The 24,572-nt window shown below is 41.8% G+C and overlaps 1 protein-coding gene and 1 pseudogene across 1 annotated transcript in view; one reads left to right on the plus strand and one right to left on the minus strand.

The window, feature by feature from the left end:
• Window positions 1-24,572, plus strand: part of AAK1 (AP2 associated kinase 1) — a 229,753-nt gene that overhangs the window by 96,490 nt on the left and 108,691 nt on the right. The window contains exon 2 of the mRNA XM_006862930.1: window positions 23,564-23,682. Within this exon, the coding sequence (XP_006862992.1) occupies window positions 23,564-23,682 (119 nt within the window). The remainder of the gene's footprint in view (window positions 1-23,563; window positions 23,683-24,572) is intronic.
• Window positions 700-1,313, minus strand: LOC102818497 (annotated as a pseudogene).

The following is a 24,572-nucleotide window of genomic DNA, read 5'->3' on the forward strand; positions in this document are numbered from 1 at the left end:
AGGCAGAAAGAAGAGAGGGCAGAAAGAAGAGCTTAATATACCTTTTAGTCTGATTATTTATCGGCCTATACAACCTGTTGTTCCAACTTGTTTTTGATTAAGAAAACAAAATAACTTTTTTTTTATAAGAGCAAGCAAATCTAGAAGAAAGTAAATTAGTACCCCTGCCCTCCAAAAAGCTAGTTTAACCTCTAAACCATAAAAAACTGTATCATCTTATGCAAATTAACCAGTGTGCTTATAAAAATAATGTCATTTTGGACTAATGACATTATGTTGTATTTGTGGTGAATTACTAGGCACAAGAATATATATATCAATTAGGCATTTTCAATCTAATCTGTCTCTAAGATTAATATTTATTTCTTGGCAATATAGTATGTTGTTGTTATGTGCTGTGGAGTCGGTTCCGACTCATAGTGACCCTGTACAGGGTTTCCGAGGTTGTAAATCTTTATGGGAGCATAAAGCCTCATCTTTCTCCCGCGGAACAGCTGGTAGTTTCGAACCGCTGACCCTGAGGTTCGCAGCCCGATTCGTAACCACTATGCTACCAGCACTCCTTTGGCAATATTGTATAACTGGTATGTAATTTCAGTACTGAAGTCATGAGCTGTAGAGAACAAGAAGCAGTGTATGCATTAGAGTAACAGGGTGTGTGTTTGACAATTGCAGTGTTGAACAGATCTCTTCTGTGAACTATGATTTGTTTTGCAGTTGGTCACTTGTAGTAGATCCTTGATTTGATTCTTCTGTATTCATCGTTTCTCCATCTGTAGCCTCTAGCATTTCCTCATCTTCATCCTCTTCATCATCATGCAGGTCTTTTGAAATTAATTGCCTAGCTAATTTAATATTCAGTCCTTCGTTGTAGCAAAGCTCCTTTTCATTTCAAACTGTTGCTTTTTTTCTTGCTCTTTAGGTGAGAGGTCACTATCTTCCTCTTCACTGCTTTCTTGCTCCTGAACCCGATACTTTGGCTCCAAGCCTTCAGCAGTAGATAATTTCTTAGCTAAGATTTTGGGAGTCATGACTTCAGTGGTCTCTGAATCACTCAATGCATCTTCATCATCACCCATCAAACTGTGGTAAGGAGTGCTAGGCTCATCTATTTTCATTAAACCATAGTCTTTGTCTGCTGGATGGTATGTTGCCAGGATCTTCATTTCATCCCTCTTCTGGGATTTTTCACTGAGCTCTTCATTGACATTCCCGCTGGGCTCTTCGGCTGAGGCTACCACAGAGGAAGCTGCAGAACCCTTGTTGTTCAGGGTCCCTTTGATGGGCTGGTGCGAGATTGTCGAGGCCTCCATAGCCCGTCCTTCCCGCTGCTGACTCAGCATTGCTGTTTGGCACGGGGTCGGGGAAGGAAAGATCCAGACGCAAGTAGAGACCCACCAGGCAGCTGCCTAAAATTAATTTGTTTTTAAACTCAGCTTTATTTAAAAACTTGATTGTTAAAAACCACAACCCACAAATATGTATTTTGACTAAGTAGTGATCATCAGTTTGCACACAGACTGAATTTAGAAACACACACATACTTTGTCTGAAAACTATAGAGCCCTAATGGTTAAAGCCTTCGTAGAGTTTATCTGACCCAGTCTTCTAGTTTTACAAATGGGGCAGCTGAGACTCAGTGAGGAGCCAAGAGTTGATCCGGAGAAACTAGCCTAACTCTTTATAGGCATGTAACTGTACCCCCGCTCCCCCTTAAACTAGCTGAAATGCAAAAGGGGAAATGGAGCAATGATCACATGGGGGAGGGGTCTCTCCTGGAACCCAGGTACAAGACCCATGGAAAAGGGTCTGAAATTAGGAACGAGAAAGCTAACAGGAGTCTGCGTCTTTATCTCACATTTCTCTTGTTCTGCTCCTGCGGTAGTCTTCTCTTTCTCAGGGGGTGGACTTTCTCTCTTAATCTATTCACATGACTTAATATGATTGATGTGGAGTCCTGGTGTGGTATGCTGCAGAATAATGTGCTGGACTGCAAGGTCAGTTTGAATTGCAAAGTCGGCAGTTCAAATCCACCAGCCACTCCTTGAAAACTCTATATAGGGTCACTATGGGTCAGAACTGAACTTAACAACAACAACAATATGGTTGCTATAAAGTTTCCACTTTCACTTGTTAAAATTAAGTTGCCTAGACAGATTAACATTCCATTCCAGTCTTCCAGCAGAGAGTGGCTGACTCAATTTAAGCTAGGTGTCCATACTGGTGCCATCAACTCAGGCGTAGACAAAGCTGAGGGTATTGCTTAGAATAAATAAGACCCTTAAGGGAGAGGAGATGTCCAGAGGCAACAGCGTGAATCACTGAAATGGGCAGATACTCCAAAGAAAGGTCTTTATTTGGAGAGTACACTGAACAATTGCAGTACTCTAGGGGAAACTGGGAGCCCTGGTGTGGCACTGTCCTAAAGGTTGGCAGCTCAAACCCACTCCTCGGAAGCGCTATGTTAGGATCACTATGAGTCAAAACCCACTTGACACCACTTACCAAGTAGTAGAAAAAGGAGGAGGGTCTGCTATAAGGTCATAACTTTGAGTATGAGGAGAAGTAAACAGAGAGAAATGAAGGAGGAAAATCAGTAAGATTTGGTAACTGACCAGATACTGAGAAGAGGAAATTGTTAAAGGTGGAGATGGGGCAGATGGTGGTCAAGTTCACTTCACTATGGAACATAAGAACAGGAGCTTGGGAAGTGAGAAAAAGGGGGGCATATGGGGTCTGTGGAAATTCCATCAGGTTAATTACATTACTATGTGGAGAGAGTTGTCCATATAATGTCATTGTTGTCGTTGTTGTTAAGTGCCGTCGAGTTGATTCTGACCCATAATGACCCTGTATAGGGTTTCCGAGGAGCGGCTGGTGAGCTTGAACTGCCGACCTTGTGGTTCAAACTGACTTTGTAGTCTGGCACATTAACCTGCAGTACCACTCCAGGACTCCATGAATTCAATGTTGTTGTTAAGTGCTGTCGAGTCGGTTCTGACCCATAGCGACCCTGTATAGGGTTTTAAGGATGTTTAATGCTTAATGGCTGGAATCACCTTCGGAGTATTTGTAGAGCGAACCGACATGACGTAGGACTGAACCCTGAGAAACACCAGCATCTAAGGAACAGAAAGAAAACAAGGTACTCTAAAGGCGGGTAGGAAATAGACAGAAATATAGGAGAAAAACTGAGTGTGCAGTGCGGCTCCTTTGTAATGAGTGTGCAATGCATGCTCTTTCCAGTGGAAGTCCAAAGGAGAGAGCGTTTGATTCAGGAAGTCACCGGTGAAAAGTGCTGCCTGACTGCCGTGTAAGCCACCGAGAGGTCTTGGGCCTCGGAGACGGCCGCAGCCCAAAGGTTTCAGCGTGACTGGGAGGTGGAATATGGAGAGAAAATAGAGGCAATATAACATGTCTGGCAGTGAAAAAAGGGAATGGGGTGGTAGCTTGTTGGATCAAGATGGCAAAAGAGATAAGAGTAGTTCCTGGAGTGAAGTCCCCAAAGGTAGAAGAATGATGATCTCTGGGGACAGGAGGAAGGATGGGGCTGATACAGGGAAACTCAGAAGAGGGAAAGGGTGCAAAGTTGAGGGACACTGGGCAGAAGTCAGGTTCAGGATGTTCTAGGACTGGAGCACTGTTGGTTGGTTGTGGTGATGGTAAGGGCTTGCTTGAGCCCTCTTACCATGTTGAGATTGTTTCAGTGGTAGATACAGAATTGAGTAGCTGTGCTGTGTAGATCAGAGAAAGTTGAGGGGCAGGTGAGTTGAGGGGCAGGTGATGTATCCAAGGGCAGGATCTCATTGCATTTAAACTCCAGTTGGAGCCAGCGTGTAGATGTGCTCGGCATTGGGTGCTCAGGTTTCCTTGGGATTGAATCACTAATTGCAATGAAGCAGGCTCAGACCACAGTCAGCAACTCTAATTTCAGCATTCAGAAAAAAGCCAAAAAGCATCTTTCTGTTCAAAATTTCATGGAAAATAATCTCCACATCCCATTACATACTCTTAGGAATGTGACCGTACTGGGATGTGTGTGTATGCGATCTGATTTTGTCTCATGTTAGCTATTTTCACTTCCTCCTAAATCTTTGACTGGCAGTAATTAATTACAGCTTGAAAACTGAGAGGGCAAAGTGACCCGAGCTCCCTGTTACAGCCCTGGGCTGAGGGAGGGGAATGCAATGGGCTCTTCTCCTTCTTGCTCCCCAATTCTGACCTGCCCCGTCCAAATCAAACCACATTGCCCAAGGAGCCTGAATTTCCTGGGGAGCCTCAGTGAAGATAAAGGTGAAAAAATAACCTAGAACCCTGAAAAGAAATGAGTTAAGAACAAGAACATCATCACCATCTCTTCTCCCTCCTCCCTGACCAAAAATATATGTCCCCATCAGGCTCTTCTGTTGGGCAGAGTGTAGATCACAGGCTGCTAGGATGACAACAAAGGGCAGGGGAAGGACTATAACCCAAGCTTTGTTGCTGAAATCCCTTCCACACCGGACTGTGATCTCCACTGCTGGAAGGTGGAAGGATGATGTGTCAATGCACCAATACTTGACACTCTCCCGTATTGTCATTTAGCTATCCGTGTCCTGGCTGGGGTGGGGGCGTCTTGAGGAATACAATATGAGAGGAGGAGTGTTAGGGCCTCATTTCACCCTCACAGGTGAGGAGTGAATTCTAGAGTAGACTGGCTTCTTAGCATGGCACAGTAGCCCACTCTCGCTTAATTATATGGAGCCAGAGGTCAGACAATGGGATATTCAGTGAGTCATTTGCCTTACTGCTTCTCAGTTTCTTTATTGGTAAATTGGGACTTGGGTCTCTGGATGAAGGGTAATTTGATGAGGAAAGCACAGTAGAATGCTCTGGGAGAACCTTTGGAAGCCTATCTTGAGGTGGGCTTTATGAAAGAAGCTGCTAAGCATGGGCCCAGGATATTGGGCAGAAAACTGGGCTTCTGCCACTTACAGAGTGAACCTGTGTTCCTCACTGGCAAGGTGGGTATAATAAGACTTGCCTCACAGGATTGTCATGAGGATGCAATTAAATAATACACGTGTAAATGTTGGTGCAAAGCTGAATTGCAATAGCGCTATTTTTGGATGTGTCTTAAACACATATGGTATAATGTAGCTGGAAGATGTGAAAAAGTCTGATGGACTTAAATCTTTCTTTCTCCTTGTATTTGGATTGTATTTGTGTTATTACCAGAGCAGTTGTTTCCAGACAGCTATCTGAGGTGGTGATACAAGATGAGGCTCTAGAAGCTGTTTTGCCTTAGGCATGTATATGCCTATCACCAAAGGGACCGAGATCTGGGTAAACTTCTCATAAGCATGGTTAATTGGTTAAATGAACTGTCATTCATTTGCTTTATTAATGTGCGTGTGTGCATCATATGAAACAAACAAGCAAACAAATAGCTGCTGTCAGGTTAGTTCCAAGTCATAGTGACTCCAAGTATGTTAGGGTAGAAAGCAGATGGCCGGAGGTTCCCTGGATGGAACAAATAGCTAACTGGTCAACTAATGGCTGAAAGATTGGCAGATCGAGCCTACCCACAAACAGCTTGGAAGAGGCCTAGTCATCTGTTTCCAAAACATCTGCCTTGAAAACTCTCGGAAACAGTTGTGCACACACGTAGTCACCGTAGTCAGAATCAACTTGATGACAGCTAGCAACAATGACAACAGAACCACTAGACCTTTCTTCTGAGATGCCTCTGGCTGGACCTGAACTTTCAACTTTTTGGTTAAAGTGTGTTAACCCTTAAACTTTATCACCCAGAAACTCATAGATTCATACCTCCATTAAAACTCAAGCATATTTGTAATGTATAACTGTTTTAATTTAAAAGAGTGTTCTGTTAAATACCAAAACTTCTTGTGGCTGGGAGGTTGGAGGCGGGGGAGGGGGGCACTTGTTAGTCATTGCATATTGACTGTTTTCTGAATAGAAAGGAGTTTTCTATATGAATCCCAGAAAATCACTGGGGAAGGAGGATGGACCTGGTGGCAGGGTAAGAATAACTTAAGGTAAGAATGTAGGATTATGGTCTGGGAGAGTATGTAGGGTCCGACAGACCAGATCTCACCCCTCCATAAGGCTTTCAAAGAAATGCCATTATCATCTTTGATTCCTGGCAGGCACTGGTCTGCCTCACTGCATTGACCATGCTGGAGAGGTGGAAAATGTTCTAGGAAATTAGCCAGTAGGGATTGCAGTAAGCATAGAAGCAAATTCATGCAATAAAAATCCACGATGAACAAAATGTCAGAATTTAAAACAAAGATAGGCTCAGTAACAGAGCTGTGCCCACCTATCCTGAAGCCTGCGGCAAAAGGAAAAATTAATCCCATTGACCCTGTCTTTTGTGCCATGGGTTCCTGGATAGTGCAAAGAGTTAAGCACCTCAGAAGACCAAACCTATTTCCGTCAAGCCGATTTTGACTTGATGTGATCCTACTGAACAGTTAGAACTCCCAAAGGCTCTAATCTTTATGGGTGCAGACTGCCACATCTTTCTCCCATGCAGTAGCTAGTGGGTTCAAACTGTTAAACTTTCCATTAATAGCTGAATGCTTAACTATTGTGCCAGGAGACAGACCTAGCTGACTGGTTGGTGGTGATTGTGTGCCATGGAGTCAATTCCTATTCCATAGTGACCCTGTGTAGCGATGCTGAGGCTGTAAATCTTTATGGGAGCAGAAAGCCTCATCTTTCTCCCATGGAGCAGCTGGTGGATTTGAACTAATGACTTTGTGGTTAGCTCATCTCACAGTGCCTCAACCAAATTAGAAACAGAAGACGAGGCTGTAAATCTTTATGGGTGCAGACTGCCACATCTTTCTCCCATGCAGTAGCTAGTGGGTTCAAACTGTTAAACTTTCCGTTAATAGCTGAATGCTTAACTATTGTGCCAGGAGACAGACCTAGCTGACTGGTTGGTGGTGATGGTGTGCCATGGAGTCAATTCCTCTTTCATAGTGACCCCTGTGTAGCGATGCTGAGACTGTAAATCTTTATGGGAGCAGAAAGCCTCATCTTTCTCCCATGGAGCAGCTGGTGGATTTGAACTAATGACTTTGTGGTTAGCAGCCCAATACATACATAACCCACAAAGCCACCAGGGTGCCTACATAGCCTGATTTTTTTTTTTTTTTTTTTTTAAAGCCTTCTTGACAGGCCGCTCCAGATTTGACCACAGGTGAGTTAATTTCACCTGACTTAAAGCAATCCAGCCTGTGTGTTTTCTCCATTCAAGGGCTAAATCCTGCTATCTATGATTGCTTTCAGATAATTCCAGGTAAAAATCATAGTCGCAGCATGTCTAAATAATGAACGCTCTGAGTGCGGGGCAATCTCTTCTCTCACTCTTTCGTTCTGAGCTCTAGGCTCAAGAAAGGTACCAGTTGTGGGGTGTGTCCCCTGTTCAATTTTCCTATGACTCTCCTTGTCCAGTTGGAATTTTGACCATTTTCTTTCTTACATCTTTGTACATTAGTGGTATAGCAAGTTTTACCTTAATGTAAAAATAGCCCTTAACTTAAAAACTCTTAACTTTTCAAGTGCAATTAAAAAAAAACAAACAAGCCCCAACTCTTTCTGGACACAGGTAGTGACCGAAAAATATTCCGTCTGGATAACTCCACTGTAAATGCATTCTGACCTGAGGTGCATACCCCTTTCTATTTATTGTAAGTTTTCATTATTACTGCCTTTTATGATCAGTATCTTGTAAAATCTGGTCTTTGTCTTTAGGGGTACGAAACATTACGTATACAGATATATATATGTGTATATGTTTATGTTTATATTTATATTTGTTGTTGTTAAGTGCCGTCGACTCAGTTCCGACCCATAGCAATCCTGTATAGGGTTTCCGAGGAGAAGATGGCATAGTACTTAACAACAATATATAGATATAGATAAGTGCTGTCAAGTCAGTTTTGACCCATAGTGACCCTGTATAGGGTTTCCGAGGAGTGGCTGGTGAGGTTGAACCACCAACCTTGCAGTTCAAACCGACTTTGCAGTCCAGCTCATAAACCTATAGCGCCACACCAGGGCTCTAGTGATCCATATATGGTGGTGGTGCTAGTGTGCTGTAGAGTCAGTTCCGACTCATAGCGACCCTGCATAGGGTTTCCAAGGCTGTAAATCTTCACAGGAGCAGAAAGCCTCAACTTTCTTCCAAGGAACAACTGGTAGTTTTGAACTGCCCAACTTGTAACTAACACGCTACCAGAGCTCCTTAGTGATACATATATACGTACATAAAAGTACACAAAAAATAAAATTCAGGTCAGCAATGAAGATTTGTTGGATGACTTTGGCATTTTGTCAGTTGCAGTAATAGCTCCCCTTGGGGAAGATTCTGGATCATCTGGAGGACTGCTTGGAATAGAGGTGGCATTTCTAGTCAGAAAACTATATGAGAGTTATATGATCCTTTCTTTCTGCATTTATTTCACAACAACATCTCACTGCTTTTCAAATCTGCCTATCGACTTTAGCAAAGCAATCAACCTTTGGCTGCTTGTTTTCTAGCCACGGAAGCCCTTGATTTAGTTTAGAAAATGAAATTTATATAGGAGTGTATTGAACAGTACATAATAAAATTGAACATCTGCAAGTGAACATCTGAGAAAGATAACATCAGCAAATTACACACTGCGACATTGTATATAGCACATCTTACTAACGAACTATAAGATGTGCCCACCAAAAAAGAAGCACAAAAAACGCAGATGGTTTGAAGTGTGATTTGTCATGACTCAAATATGTTGTTAAGTTGGGGACTACCAGTGTGCAATGTGCTTAAGATACAAGGATGAATGTCTTTGTGCTTTGGGTGCAAAGAACAAATTTAATTCAAATTAGCTTACTTTAAAAGGAGTTTATTGGCTAGATATAGGGAAACCTTCCAACTGTAAGAAGGAGCTCTAGTAGCTTAGTGGTTACGAATCGGGCTGCAAACCTTAAGGTCAGCAGTTCCAAACTACCATCTGTTCCGCAGACGAAAGACGAGGTTTTCTGCTCCTGTAAAGATTTATAGCCTCAGAAACCCTGTACAGGGTCGCTATGAGTCGGAACCGACTCCTTGGCACATAACAACAACAACGCAACCAGAGCTCCTTGATCATAAGGTAGATGACCACTGTAAACAAATTTAAAAAAAACTGCATACACAAGCACACCAAATTCTTGTCCTCTGAGGGAATGTAGTTCTTGTAAGAAAGACTGGTTTGTAAACAAATATGGGATATTATCAAAATAATAAAATAATGTGGGGTGGCTGTGGGGGTGGTTATGGGCATTCTGTTGATAGAAAGTTCATAAAGGAATCATCATCTCTGTACACGTGGGCTTACATTTGCAAGTTTAGTGGTGGAAAGGGGAATATGGTCATTCCATGCAGAGAATACATGCATGAAAGCATTCAGGCCTGATAGAGTTCAGTGTGTGCTCCAGATTATGAACGACCTTTAATCTTGTAGGTGGTCAAGAGTTAGGGGAGAATTATAAACAAGGAAGCAACATGATTGGGTCTTTTGTTAATTTGACATCTAAGCACTGTGCTAGCGCTGACGATTCTAAGAGAAGTAAGCAGCTTTTCTTGCAATCTTTATTTTCTTAGGTGACTCATTTTTCAGGCACTCCACCCAGAGACTAATCTAGAATGTTGTCCTTATGGTTTCACATTATTCAAAGTCCTTAAACTGGTGTACAAATAACAAATAGAATTTCTATCTGGGCAGGAAAGTGATTCCTTTTTTGCTTTGGTCTATCTAGTGGAAGTTGCTTATGATAAAGGGTGGAGGTTCGAGTTGACCCAGAAATACCTCAGGAGAAAGATCTCATAATCTACTTTTGAAAATTCAGCCATTGACAATTCTCTGAACACAGTTCTACCCTGACAGACATGGGATTGCCATGAACCAGAATCCACGTGACAGTAATTGGGTTAGATTTATTTAGTGTAAAGGTCCTGGTGTGGTACTGTGGGATAAGCACTGGTCAGTTTGAACTGCAAGGTCAGTGGTTCAAATTCACCAGCTGCTCCTCAGAAACCCTATACAGGGTCGCTATGAGTTGGAACCTACTCTATGGCACTTAACCACAAGTATACATATGGACTCCTGGTGTAATGCCGTAGGATCAGCACTGGACTTTGAACCACAATGTTGACAGTTCAAACCCACCTGGGGCTCCTTGGAAACCCTATATAGTGTCACTATGAGTCGGAACCGATTCAAAGGCACTTAACAACAAACAAACAACAACAGTGGTAAGGTTGATATGCCATAGATAATCACAATACATTGTGATGTTGTTGTTGTTAAGTATTTTCTAGTCTGTTCCAACTCATAGTGACTCTGTATAGGGTTTCCAAGGAGCGACAGGTAGAGTTTGAACTGCTGACCTTTCATTTAGCAGTCCAGTGCTCACCCAGCAGCATCACACCAGGACTCCTGGTGTACTAATTACAAAGTTAGGGTACAAGGAAAATGTGTGATGACAGAAAGCCAAGGCTTAGAAAGGGAAGCCTTTTACGGAAGTGTGTTTTAACCATCATAAATGTATTGTTATCAGGCAGGACACTGGGACAGGATATTCCAGTTAGAGGGATTAGCACATGCAGACCTCTTGGGAGAAAAACAGCCAAAAGGTCCAAGTTTTTAAAGCTTGCAGATGAAGAGTGTTGGAAAATAAAGGTGGGTGAAGATTGAACAGTATTCAATTAGAAAGGATATGGAACTGTAGCATGTTGGTGGTGGGTGTGAAAATGGACAACTACTTTATGAATAAGCCTGGCAGTTTCTTATAAAATTAAAGGTACATCTACGTGATGGCTCAGTAATTCTATTAAGAATTTACCCAGGAGAAACTAAAAAAGAAATGTATTTGTGCAAAAATAAGAGCGAGGATAAACAAAGTAGGTTTATTCGAAGAATGGAATACTAGCCAGAAATGAAAAGGAACAAATAACTGATACACTCAGAAATGTAAACAATATGATGAGTCAAAGTTCCTTAATATGAAAAAACCTACTACGTGATTCTCCTGAAATTCTAAAGCATGGAAAACTGATCATTGTTATGGTTGCCTCTGAGACAGAGGTGAGGGGTGCAGATAGGATTATCTGGAATGGGGCATAAAGGAACTTACCTATGTTGGAAATGTTTACATTTTGAAGGGTTTGGGTTGCATGAACATTATGCATTTGTTAAAACTTATTGAATAATACACTAAAGATTTGTGTATTTCACCATAATTTAATTTTGTCTCCTACTGTTCCCCTTTCCCCACACCACCCCAGAGGATCATGAACTCTGAACTGTAGTTAAGGATGTTGTTAAGTGCCATCGAGTCAGTTCCGACTCTTAGTGACCCTGTATAGGGTTTCTGAGGAGTGGCTGGTGAGCTTGAACCGCCTACCTTGCAGTTCAAATGGCTTTGCAGTCTAGCGCATTAACCCACAGCGCCACACCAGGGCTCCTTTAGTTAAGGATATGCAGGCAAAAATGTTTAGGATGAAATGTGTCGAAGTCACTTACTTGGAAAGATATGAAAAAGATGAGTTGATGTTTAGATAGATGGATAATAGATTTATGATACAGCAAGTATTGCAAAAGGTTAACATTTGTAGAAAGGATATTATAGATGCCTTTATCATGATCTTTACTTTACTATATGTGTGCAATTCTTTGTAGTAAATTGGGGAAAATATAAAGGTTCTTACATGCTGCTGCTGTAGGGAATTTAGACCTTCGTTTTGGCTTTGGGGAACTAATGAATGATTTTAAGAAAAACTCATATTGACGGGAAAGAGGTCTGAGGCAAAGAGACTTAGGATTTTATTTTACCTTTTCGAGTAAGAAAAGAGCATAAACTATGGAAGGGGCACTAGGAATGGGGTAGAAGGAGTGGATTCTGGAGAGATTCCGAGGATAGAATTTGTAAGAGTCGATGAATTCAACTTGGGTAGTGGCAAGAGTAGGGGTGGAAAGCAGGTTGTAAGCTGGTGTACTTAGTCCTTCCTGGCTGGTAGGTAAACATGATTGGTGATACTGTCAGATATCCTGAGCCACAGCGAAGAGGCTTGAGCATTAAGTTAAGCTAGGATGCTGTGGAATTAACAGTTGGGAACTGATAAAATGCCAGCCTGCTTTCCAGGATAAGAGCTCATCCCTTTTCAGAATCAGGAAAATTGGGGCAGAATAGGATGACCTGGATAAGCCAATTGTGTATGGAGACCAGTTGGTTCTAATGACACCCAAAGAGTTGATACCCTCTATAATATGTGCCTTTGATGTCAGCGTGTCTCAGTAGAACAGATGATACTGCTTAAACGGGTTCACTAGAAAAATTTCTTTCTGGAGTAGGTGATTGTTTCTGTGCTGGTTAATCTGATCGTAACTACAAAAGCAGCAAGTGAACTAAGCTTTGAAGGAAGATGTTAAACCGGAATACTCTGGAATTAACCATTGGTTGCTGAGAGAATGTTGGCCTAAACTAACTTGAGCTTTGCTGAAACCGTCATTTTCCCTGGGAGAATGTGTATCAGTAAGATACACGCAGTCCTGGTTGGGAGGCTTAGGACCAAGGCCTGGATGTGTCTGCAGTGAAGGGAGCAGGTGGATCTGGGCATTGATGCTGGGTCCTCCTTTTATCAATCAGATTGCCACCACTTATAAGAAGATTGCTGGCCCTTGTGGCTTAGGGAAGTGACCAGACTTCATACCTGAGAGACTTCTCACTCCTTCAAATGAAGGGCAAGTTGGATTGGGTACGGTGATACTTGATTTCTTTTCCTTCTTATCTGAAGACAGTTTTTATTTACTGTACAAGTGTGTTTAATAGAAGAGATCTCAAGCAGTAGTGTTTGTTATTGTGACAGCACAGTGAATTCTGTGAAGTTCCCCAGAAAGCTGAACCTTGAGCACATTGCCCTAGGATGAAGAGCTCAGTTACCTCTGATCTCACATGACACTTGGTTGTGCCAGACTGAGCAGAATGGGGCTGTTTACAATAGGGGTAGACAAACTTATAGCGGAGGGGGCACTTTCTCAGTATATTGCCCCCTCTATCCCAAACCTGGTGTGGCTTTGTGGGTTAATGCACCAGACTACAAAGCCATTTGAACTGCAAGGTCAGTGGTTCAAGCTCACCAGCTGCTCCTCGGAAACCCTATACCGGGTCGCTATGGGTCGGAATCAACTCGACGGCACTTAACAACAACAACAACATCCCAAACCAGATTCTAACCCTCTAAAAGGCTGGGAATGTATAGTGTAATTTTGTTTTTTGGTATCCTTTCTGGTACTAGAAAAACACATTGTGTAACCAACACTTGAGTGCCTTCTGTGTATCAGGCACTGTGCTGGATGACGTAAATGCTACTGTGAATTAGTCATCATCCCTGCCCTTGTGTAGTTTGCAGGATACAGAGGAAGAAGATATTAAATCAGGAAGTACACATATTGAATATTTAATTATACTTATGATGTGTCATGAAAGAAAAGTAGATGGTACTGTGTTAACAAGGGACTTAACACCTAGGTGGCACAAATTGTGTGTGCTCAGCTGCTCAACTGAAGGTTAAAGTTTCAAATCTACCCAGCGGCATGACAGAAGACAAGCCTGGAGATCTGCTTTGGTAAAAATCCATTTTCTGTGAAAAATCCTATGGAGCTCAGTTCTACTCCGAAGCATCTGGGGACACCATGAATCAGAATCCATTTGACAGCAAGGATGAACATAGAAGAGGGGCTAGGGCCATTGACAGTCCCAGAAGGCCTCCCAAAGAAGTCCCATTTAGCCTGAAGCCTAAAGGATGGTGAATAATTGCTGGCCAGCACAAGAATGAGATGAAAAGGGTCTAGACAAAGCGAGTAACATGCTCCAAGGTCTTTAAGTAGATTGGATGATAAGCAGCTTTGAGGTGAAAGGCACTGTGGCTGGCTGGAGCAGAGTGAGCCGCGGAAGGCTGTGGTGGGTAGATGAGACTGGAGAAGGGAGATCACATAGCGCAAAGAGGGATGAGATGCCACTGAGGAATTTCAGGCAGATGGTATTCAATTTCTGTTTTTCAAAGATCCTCCTGGCTGCAGTATGGAGTATTGATTGTGGTGGGGTCAGAAATAGATGTAGGCTGTGCAGGTAACTCCAGCAAGGGGTTGCAGTGGTGGCTCTGATGAAGGTGGTGGTAGAGGGAAGTGGATGGACTCAAGGCATATGTGAGAGAGCTTTAAAAAGTTCACAGAAAGATGGAATTAAAACATACTGAATTTCTCCCTGAAATTTTTGAAGCCCCCTCATATATACCTTATTGTTGGTAAGCGTCATCGAGTCAATTCAGACTCATAGTGACCAAGTATAGTGTTTTCAAGGAGTGGCTGGTGAGTTTGAACCACCAACCTTGTTGTTCAAACCAACCTTTCGGTCCTGTGCTTATCCTACAGTGTCACATCAATACTCCCATACATACATGTTGTTGTACAGTGCTTTCGAGTCAGTTCTGACTCGTAGGGACCCCGTATAGGGTTTCTGAGCAGTGGCTAGTGAGCTTGAACCACTGACTTTGTAGTTCAAACCTACCTTAGAGTCCTGTGCGTTAATCCACAGCTCCACACCAGGACTCCTCCCATATGTACATAGGAGAAGTGTTCATCTTAAATGGGTGAGAGGAAAAGAGGTGTGGAAGAAGACTCAGGGTTCTGTTTTGAGTAACTAGGTGGGTAGGTGGGTGATGGTACCTATCATTGGAATGAAGAACACTGGAAGAAAATTCAATTTAGAACAGGTGATAGTTCAGTTTTTGAAATGTTCATTTTGAGATGTTTGTAGAAGAAATGGTATAAATTAATTGGAGATACAGTTCTGGAGCTCAGAAGAAAGGTTTGGCTCGAGATGTAAGTATGGGAATGGTAGCACATAGGTGGTACCTGAAGCTGTATTAATTGGTAAAATCGTCTGAGAACAAGGAATAAAGTAAGAAAACATTGAATTTTAATTTTAATTGGACCTGAATAACCAGAACAGAAAAGGTTCCTTCTGACCTGGAGAAACTTCTCTGTGGATTTCAATGAACAAAGAACATGACCCTATTGATGCCTTTCTCCATTTACCAGGTAGCCACCCCTAGGGTAATAGTGTGGTGCAGGTGGTAATGGGAGCTCCGGGAAAGCTCTCTTTTGGTGTGCCTTGGCTATTGACATGCCAGGCTCAGTGTGCTTCGGTTCTCTGTGCAGTAATTCATGATTCTCTATATGTGAACCAACTTGATTTTTTAAAAAATAACTCTTCTCATTTACACTAGCAGGCAGGTACCTTCCTTGGAAATGTCCTTTAAAAAAAAAAAGACTCTGAGGGTCAGCAAATCAACCTATTCCTGGAGACAAAGTACCAATTGCTGGCCTCCCATGTTAAGCATGGGCCATGGCTTTGGTTGGTTTCTGTTGATGATTCTGTACCACTGCCAGGGTTTGTCAGTCTCTGACTCTGTGCCCACGGATTCCAACTGGGGAGGTAGGGAGTTAAATACCCCAAGTCATCCCCCATCTGCGTGTTCTTTTTGTCTGGGGAAAGGACATACTTTGACATGTTCCCCAGAAGGAGGTGGCACATGGTGAATCTTAATTCGAGGCAAGTGAGGAGACTGATGTTAAAAAACAAGCCCTCAAACCCCTTCTGAATCCAGTGTTGACAAATGCTTCAGAATGACCTTTTCTCCTGTAAAATCCTTGCTGTGCGCCTCTCCATCTGTTCTAGTTTTTGAAAAAAAAATTTGTTTCTTCTGAAACTTTTGTCAGAGTTGTGTGCCATATGAATAAATTGTTAATCAGCATCTCAGTCCCATCAGTCAGCATGAGAGCTTACAAACACTGCAGACAGGTCACATTACACAGAGGACTCTGTCTCCTGATAAGCTGATATCTGTCCCTTGTGGCTTTCACCATGTTTTCCGCTGGTAGTGGAGGAGTTGCTGGTTTGGAAGGGAAGGGCTTGGCTTCCAGTATGAGACAGTGGACCAAGGGTGAGGGTCAGGAATTGGCACGCAGGGGTCCCAGCTCTGGTTCTGCCACAACTTGAAGTCCTAAGGAGGGTAGACTTTTCTTGGTGCCTCAGTTTCCAGTGCAGATAGTAATACCTATCCTGCTCGCCTCATAAGACTTTTATAAAGATTCAAGCAGGGCTCTCTAGGTCAATTCCATATCGGGTTTCTGAGGCTGTAAATCTTTACAGGAGCAGAAAGCCTCATCTTTCTTCCGTGGAACTGCTGGTATTTTCTAGCTGCTGATCTTGAGGTTAGCAGCCCAACTTATAACCAACTGTCAGATTCTTTAGAAAACTTCAGAAGGCTATTTTATGCTTGTTTTCTCTTTAGTAAATTCAAAGGGAAGTTGCATTAAGTAAGCAGTGCTTATTGGGTTAATAAACTTTAGAATAACAGAGTTTGTTGAACTGAGGAGGGAAGTGGAAGACAAGGAATAGGAAATGGGTCTGGATGAGGCTTTTCTCCTTTTTATTTTACTATCTTCTAGCTCATTTGGCTTGTGTCTTCATTCAATGTTAAACACATGGAAGCCTTTATTAGAGGTGTAGATGGGACTTATGTTGGGTAATGAGATGTTCTTTTACCTGCAAGAGATGAGCAAAGAAGCAGATTTCCGTTCTGGAAGACCCAAATTTTAAATATCCACTAAAGCCTCTGTCACAGAAGATCCAGAAATCCTCCCGTCGCACCATGATTGGCTTCTTTCCCTTGTGTCTGGTCAGTCTGCCCAGCTGTTTCCCATCCCTGTGCACCTCCCCCTTCAGATCATCAGTTTGTTTTCTCTTCACTCACCTTACGGCTTCCATCTATCACGGTTCTTTGCTTAAGTGGAAACCACTGGCATCCTGATTTATTCAGAACAGCCCCTGGGGTTTGGGACCATGTAGTATGATTCATTATTTGATTCAGAGCCCCATTGCTAATCTTGAATTCAAACATCCTCACGCTTCTGAAGAGCTTTTATTAAGCACCAGACTACTAACCTCAAGGTCAACAGTGCAAACTCCACATGAAAATTATGAGACTTTTGCTCCTATAAAGATTTACAGCTTCAGAAACCCTATACAGGGTCACTGTGTGGGGGAATCAGCACAGTGGCAGTTGAGTTTGGTTTGGTTTTTGAAAAGTTTCAGTCATGATGATGATGATGTTCAAGGCCATGATCTCTTGTTGATGACAGAGTTGAAATAGATCTTAGAGACTACAAAATCCCCTCTGTAGGCGATTTTATACTAGACAGTATTACCAGCTGTCTCTCAACATCTCAAAGGAGAGAACTAGAGCACCTGTCATCTTTGTTTATGCGTGAGGTAGAAGTCCACATTATCTTATAGTCATTTCATTGGCGAGACTTCATGATCCTTTGTTTATTAAAGTCTAATATCAGTAAAAAAAAAAAAAGGAGCTCTGGTAGCGTAGTGGTTATGAATCGGGCTGCGAACCTCAGGGACAGCAGTTTGAAACTACCAGCTGTTCCATGAGAGAAAGATGAGGCTTTCTGCTCCCATAAGGATTTACAACCTCGGAAACCCATGGCACATAACTGCCACCACCACCATCAGTAAAAAGGAACCCTGGTGGCACAGCAGCCAAGTGCTCAGCTGCTAACTGAAAGGTTGGTGGGTCAGCCACTCCTCAGGAGAAAGCTGTGGCAATCTGCTTCCATGAAGATTACAGCTGTGGAAAACCTCTGTCCTTTAGTGTGCTATGAGTTGGAATTGACTTGACAGCTGTGGTGGTGGTGGTGTTTCTTAACAACTTTTATTAGGAAAGTGGTGGAAAGCAGCTAATCCTAGGAGTTTAAATGATGAATTTATAGAGAAATGCAAATTAAAGACACAATGAGATACCACTACAAGCCCACTTGTTAAGTGCCATCTAGTTGGTTCTATCGACCCTGAGTAGGGATTTTGAAGAGCGAGTGAGTTTGAGTAGTTCACTTTGCGGTTCAAACCGACATAGTAGTTAGTCCATTGCTTATCCTACAGCACCACACCTAAAATGAACAAGACCCATAATACCAAGAGTAAACCACTCTCACACATGGCTGGTAAGAGAATAAAATGGAACAATCATTGTGGAAGAGCATTTGGCTTTTTCTTATACACTTTTCATTGTTGTTGTTAAGCGCCGTCTAGTCAGTTCTGACCTATAGTGGCCCTGTATAGTGTTTCCAAGGAGCAGCTGGTGAGCTTGAACTGCCAACCTTGTGGTTTAAACCGACTTTTAGTCCAGCACATTAACCCACAGTGCCACACCAGGACACTTGCCAGATGACCCAGCAATTCCATTCCTAAGTAATTACCTAACAAAGTATCCACGTCCACTAAAAATACTTCTGTATGGATGCTTTTAGCAGTTTAATTCATGATCATCAAAAACCGGAGAAGTCCACATGTCCTTTAAAAGGTAAATGAATGAACTAATTGTTGAACATTCATTCATTCAGTGAAATACAACTCAGCAATTAAAAGAAGCAAACTATTGATACATGTGACAAAGAGGATGAATCTCAGAAATATGCTGAATGAAAGAAGCTAGACACAAGAGTACTGTATGGCTCCATTTATTGTACTACAAGCAAAATTAATCTGTTGTGACTGAGAACAGATCTGACGTTATATGGGGCGTTGTGACAAGAGAGAGGACATTGTCTGCAAGGAGCGTGAAGGAACTCTGCAGTTATGGAAGTAGTCTATGGCTTGATTGTGGTGGTGATTATAAGTCTGTGTACAGTTGTGAAAACTCATTACCTGTACCCTTGGATTGGGCGCATCATTTTGTAAAGTTGACTTGAACATTTTTTGAGAAGAGGGACTTAGTCTGAGCTCCATCAATAGCTCTGTGTTCTCAGGAAAGGAACTTCATCTCTTTATATCTCTTTTCCTGTGAAGAAAATAGGAACAGTATTTAAGCTAACCTACCTCATTCAGTTATTGTGAAAACATAACTGAAATAATTTCTTTTGAAGTTCCTTTAAACAGTATAAAGTAGTAGAGAAGTGCTAGGTGAGGGGAATATTCCAGAAACTCCTCTTCAGGGGTGAAATATTTTTTGTAACTTATTTGCAAGTCATCTTCTTGACTTTGTGTATTATTGGCTGTGTCACTTCCCCTCTCTGTCCATCAGTACAAGGAGGAGGTTAAACTAGATCGGACGAAGAACCCTGGAAACTCAGAGACATGCTCTGAAGTCTTTCAGGTGTGTTTTCTGGAACCATTCATTTAAAATGTGACTTGTTGGCAGCGTTGAAATCTAAGGAGTTCACATATAATAATGGGTTTCTAGCTTCTCTTTAATAATGAGCATATCTGATGAAATTAGGTCCATATTCCCAAAGGCAGCAGTGCCTTAATAGTGCATAATTGTTGTCCCTTTACATGGGACATACAATTCAGAGTGCCATAGCCCCAACCACCCTCTGTAGCCTTTCCTGTTCCCTGTTGCACATTAAGAGAAAAATTCAATCATTCACAATAAGCACTGGACTTTGAACCACAATTTCCGCGGCTTGGATCCTCCAGCCGCTCCGTGGGAGCAACATGAGGCTTTCTGCTGCTGTGGAGATTTAAAGCCTTGGAAACCCGGTACAGGGTCACTGTGTCGGAACCAACTTGACGGCCCTTAAGCAACTACTGCGTATTAGGCACTGGTCTAGGGCATGAGACTACAGAGGGGAATCAAACAGACGTAAGGTCTAAACTTGTGGTGGACAGTAAGTACCAGTTCACATTTTCATCAGAAAATGAGAGGGAGAAAGGTAGATCAAGAATGCTGTACATTTTAGTGGAAATGGGAAAGAGCTTGCTTCTTTGTGGATGTGAAAAAATATTCCAATATGTTTAATAGGTAAAGTAGGTTTGTGTCATGTAATAGGTAAGGTCCCAGTCCCTTTGTGAGTCAGTAAATTCATGAATGAGGTTATCTTGGTGTTTCATAACATGCCAATGGGCAGACACTGAAACAAGCTCTGTGTGTACATTTTGCATTTAGTCAAGATTTGGGGATTCAACTCAACCTGATATAAGCACCTCTGTTGACAATGCTTATTCAGTAGCAGTCTGAACCTCATTTAGCTGTGGTTAAGGATCTACATTTGCTCCCTGACTGGTGTGGTGAACATGGACAATCTCCCTTTACCGCCTAACCTAGTGATGTCCATCTCCAGTTGGCCAACGATGCATTGATAATGGGAGGCATCTTTAGACTTACAAATTCTCTCAGGCTTGGATTCTAATCTCATGGTCCAGGTGTTCTGAGTTAAATGTGTCTCACCTGTATGGTGAGGAGCTCTGGTGGCACAGAGATTGAGCAATCAACTGATAACCTAAAAGCCAGTGGTTTGAAACCTCCAGATACTCCATGTGAGGAAGATGTGGTGGTCTTTGCCATAGAGATGACAGCCTTGGAAACTCTAAGGGGCAGTCCTACTCTGTCTTTACCGTCCATAGCAGCGGATTTGGTGTTTGATATGAGCAGAACTGTTGAATAATGTGGTTCCTTTTATGTTACATGTAATGTTTCATAGCTTTACTTTTAGATTTGTTATGGTGATAGGCTTTGAGATCTCAGTTGGCTCTTCTCGTTCAGTTGTCGTTGCTGGATCTTGAGGTAGGTGTCTTAACCATTTCTTCAGTCCTGGCAAGAAAGGTCAGCTTGCTACCTGGCAAAACAAACTAGAGTGCTCCCATCTGGTGGCTGTTGTCTGAAATTACGACACCATCAATCTTCTTGTAAAATGAGTGCCTTGTTAATTTAATCCTATTTAGTGACTGTTGCCAGATCCACAGAACTGTAAGAAATAACAATGCTCAACTTTTGTCCTGAAACGCTACCAAATGTTTCCTTATCTAAAGGAGTATTAGCTAAAGGAGTCTTTTATATGACCAGGGAAATGGAAAACACAGTTTTGGAAGAGTCAGGTGTGATGCTGTTCCAGTTCTGTCCATAACTAGCCATGGAACTCCTCCAAGCCTCATTCAGTTTCTCCACCCATAAAGCGAAATGCTCTCTACTTGCCTCTGAGTCTGCTCTGACTCACAGTGACCCTATAGGACATCATAGACCTGCGCCATAAGGTTTCTAAGACTACCATCTTTATGGAAGTAGACTCCCATGCCTTCCACCCAGTTAGTAGCTGATAGGCTCTAACTGCTAACCTTTTGGTTACCAGCCAATTGCTTAACCAGGGATCTTTTCATACTCTCTAGTTGTGCAAATTCTGACGTTCTGTTGGTTGTTGTTTTTTTAACTCAAAGTATTTCATACTTGGAATGTTCACAGAATAATTATGAATATACATGGAAACATAATTTATACTATCACTTTTCCCAATTCTGTTTGTCTGACATGTTGTGGATTTTAATAGCTTTTTAAAAATAGCAAAGAAAAGAAGATAAAGGACTACTGTGTTAACTGTGCATATTTACTGTAAGATACATTCTAATGTAATCAACATTAAAATGTGAAAATATGCCTCTTAGAGTTGAGAAAATATCTTTTAATGGCAAGACTCTTAGTTTTGGGAAATGAAATGATACAGTGCTAGGGTTTATTTGTTTTGTTTTTAAAAAAAGTAAATTCAAAATTGTGGAATTAAAAGTGATCATTGAGCAAGTAAGTAGACTTTAAAGTATCAGAAAATGGAAAATGCTATTGAGATACATGAATTAGATGACTATTAAAATTAAAGATTACATGATAAATTTTAGTGTTTATCTGGATCCTGAAAGATAGAACCCAAAACCCACTGCAACTAAGTCGATTCCAACTCGTAGCACCCCATATAGGGTTTCCATGGCTGTTAATCTTTAAAGGAGCAGAAAGCCTCATCTTTCTCCTACGGAGAGCTGGTAGATTTAAACAGCTGACTTAGCAGGTAGCAATACAGTGCTTAGTTATTCTACAGTGCCTTTCTTAAAAGAATAGTAACAGAGAATATGCACTCTTTGGTGAGTGAATATCAAATATGCACATTTGAACATTTGGGTCCATTAAAATATTTCTTACAGAATTAGGTGTTTTATCAAAACAGTGCTTTAATGATTAAGGTATTTTGTGTTGCATAGAATAGAAATCAACTCAGGTTAGCTTGGGAAAGAATCATTTCTGTAAAGATACTCTAGGAAATGCCATGGACACCAAGAGATGGACACTGAAGGGCCCCTGGGCCTCAGGGGAATTAGGATTGCATAGTCAGGACTTCAGAGTTATCTATAATTGCTAATTATTGCCCTCATTCAATTTTGCATGTGGCTGCTAGCCCCAATCTGATACTGTAACCTCAACTCAAGTTCCTGCAATGATGATGATATCTTTAACTCAGAGTTCACCTCCATCCAGTCAGTGACCACTTCTTTGCTAAGACTGTTATTGCTTCGCAGGAAATTTAAGCTAAATTATGAAGCTGTATAAGGCAGGCAGATGTAACAAGTGTCCAACATAACTACTGTTTATCCCAAAGCCTTCAGCTTTCCAGCCTTACCACTCTTCCTTAACTCTCTAACCCCTCCTGACGATGGCACTGAACGCCCCACGCAGTGCTTTGGCGTGAGGCTGAAGTTCAGTGTTCTAACAATTCATGGAACACAAAACTGTAACAAATTTAGAGCATTCTGTAACCGGAGTGAATTGTGAACCGTCTTTTAAAGAAAAATTAGTTTGTTGTTAAGTGCCATTCAATCTGTTCTGACTCAGTGACCCTGTGTAGGGTTTCCGAGGAGCAACTGGTGGGTTTGAACTGCTGACCTTGTGGTTTGCAATTTAATGCTGATCCTACAGCGCCACACCAGGAGTCCAGAAAATGTAGTACTGACATTAACTGTCTGCCCAAGTCCTGCTTGCTTGGTTTCTGCTATGTAGAGTAAGATACTTTCATACCTATATCACATATCTACCTTCGTAGCAGGCAATGAGAGTTGTTAGCTGCCGTTGAGTTGTCCATAAACGCATGGTGATCCAATGCACAAGGGAACCAATGCATCCGGCTTCTGTGCCATGATTGGTTGCTCATCAGACCCTTGTGCTCCATAGGGTTTTCATTGGCTGACTTAAAAGGAAATCCTTAGGCCTTTCTTTCCAGTCTATCTTAGTTTGGAAGGTCTTGACTGTTTAACGTCATAACAACACGCAAGCCCCCACTGGCAAATGGGCGGTGACAGATGGGAATCAAACCTAGCACTCTTGCACAGAAGACAAGAATATACGTCCCCCTCCACCCCATTCATTCATTTTTAAAATTTTAGACTGGAAGGTTAAGTATTCTTTTTCCTTTATCATAAGATGTGTTTAGAAACATTCTCTTTGCCTCCTGCAAATAGTATCTGAGTTCTGAGAATCTAAACAAACTTTCTCAGCCAGGCCAGCCCTAGGGTAGGCCAACAGTGACATCAGTACAATCATCAGTATCAACAGCGACTTACAGCCACCTCTGCCCTTCACCTAATTTTTTTTAGCATGACTCACATAGGTCTTGTGTTTGTGTTTCTCTCACAGGTGGATTTGCTATTGTGTTTCTGGTGAGGACAAGCAATGGAATGAAGTGTGCCTTGAAACGCATGTTTGTCAACAATGAGCATGACCTCCAGGTGTGCAAGAGAGAAATCCAGATAATGGTAAGGCTGCTGTCAGACTTAGGACTGTTTGAAATTGTGAAATTGGGGAAGAGCTATGACTTGACCTGGACTATGTCCTCTCATGAAAAAAGCCAAGCGAGCCTAGAACTTACTCCCTTGGGCCTTGTTCTTTCCAGTGGGGCTTGTCCTCTTCCCTGAGATGGCACAGAAGCCTCTAGGCAAGGTTAATAGTGAGCTGAGGTATATATAGGGTGTGCTCCTGCTTTGGCCACCCTAAGGTGGAGGGTTGAGGAAAAAGTAAAATCTAAAAGAAACTGACCAGTTTTTAGGTCAAATAAGTAGTTTAGGGCATTGGGAAAAGTTTTATTTAATAATCTGGTTTCCAGTAATCTTCTGTGAAATTTAGGTACCTTAACTTGTTACATAGGCCCCTTAACAATGAGGCTTCTCTTCTAGTTTTGTCTGTCAGTTTTCAACCATCCTGAACTCTTAAAAATTCCACGAACATACCCTTCTACAACTTTATACTGTGAACATGTAGTTCTTTCCACCTGGAAATTTTTTTCTCCTTTCCGAGAAACCTTTTAAACATAATCTATGATTCTATTTAAAGGAAGTCCAAGGCCAATGTGACCTATGGTAATAGAAATCACCAAGTGGTTACTTGGGTATGGGAAATTAACTAGAAAAGAGACTGGGGGAAGTTTTTAAGTGATAGAGATGTTTTATATCTTGTTTTGGGTTGTAGTTACCTGGGAATGTACAATTCTCAGAACTTACCGAGTATTAAACGTCTTAAGACGTGTGTGTTTCATTATATGCTAATTAATCTTAGTTTAAAAACTCATTCTTCAAGATTCAAGTTAAGATTCATATAGTGGTTACGTTTTAAAAAGAGCCTTCCAAGGAGCAGTTGGTGGGTTTGAACC

The sequence above is a fragment of the Chrysochloris asiatica genome, unplaced genomic scaffold, assembly GCF_000296735.1.
Source record: "Chrysochloris asiatica unplaced genomic scaffold, ChrAsi1.0 scaffold00052, whole genome shotgun sequence".
NCBI lineage: Eukaryota > Metazoa > Chordata > Mammalia > Afrosoricida > Chrysochloridae > Chrysochloris > Chrysochloris asiatica.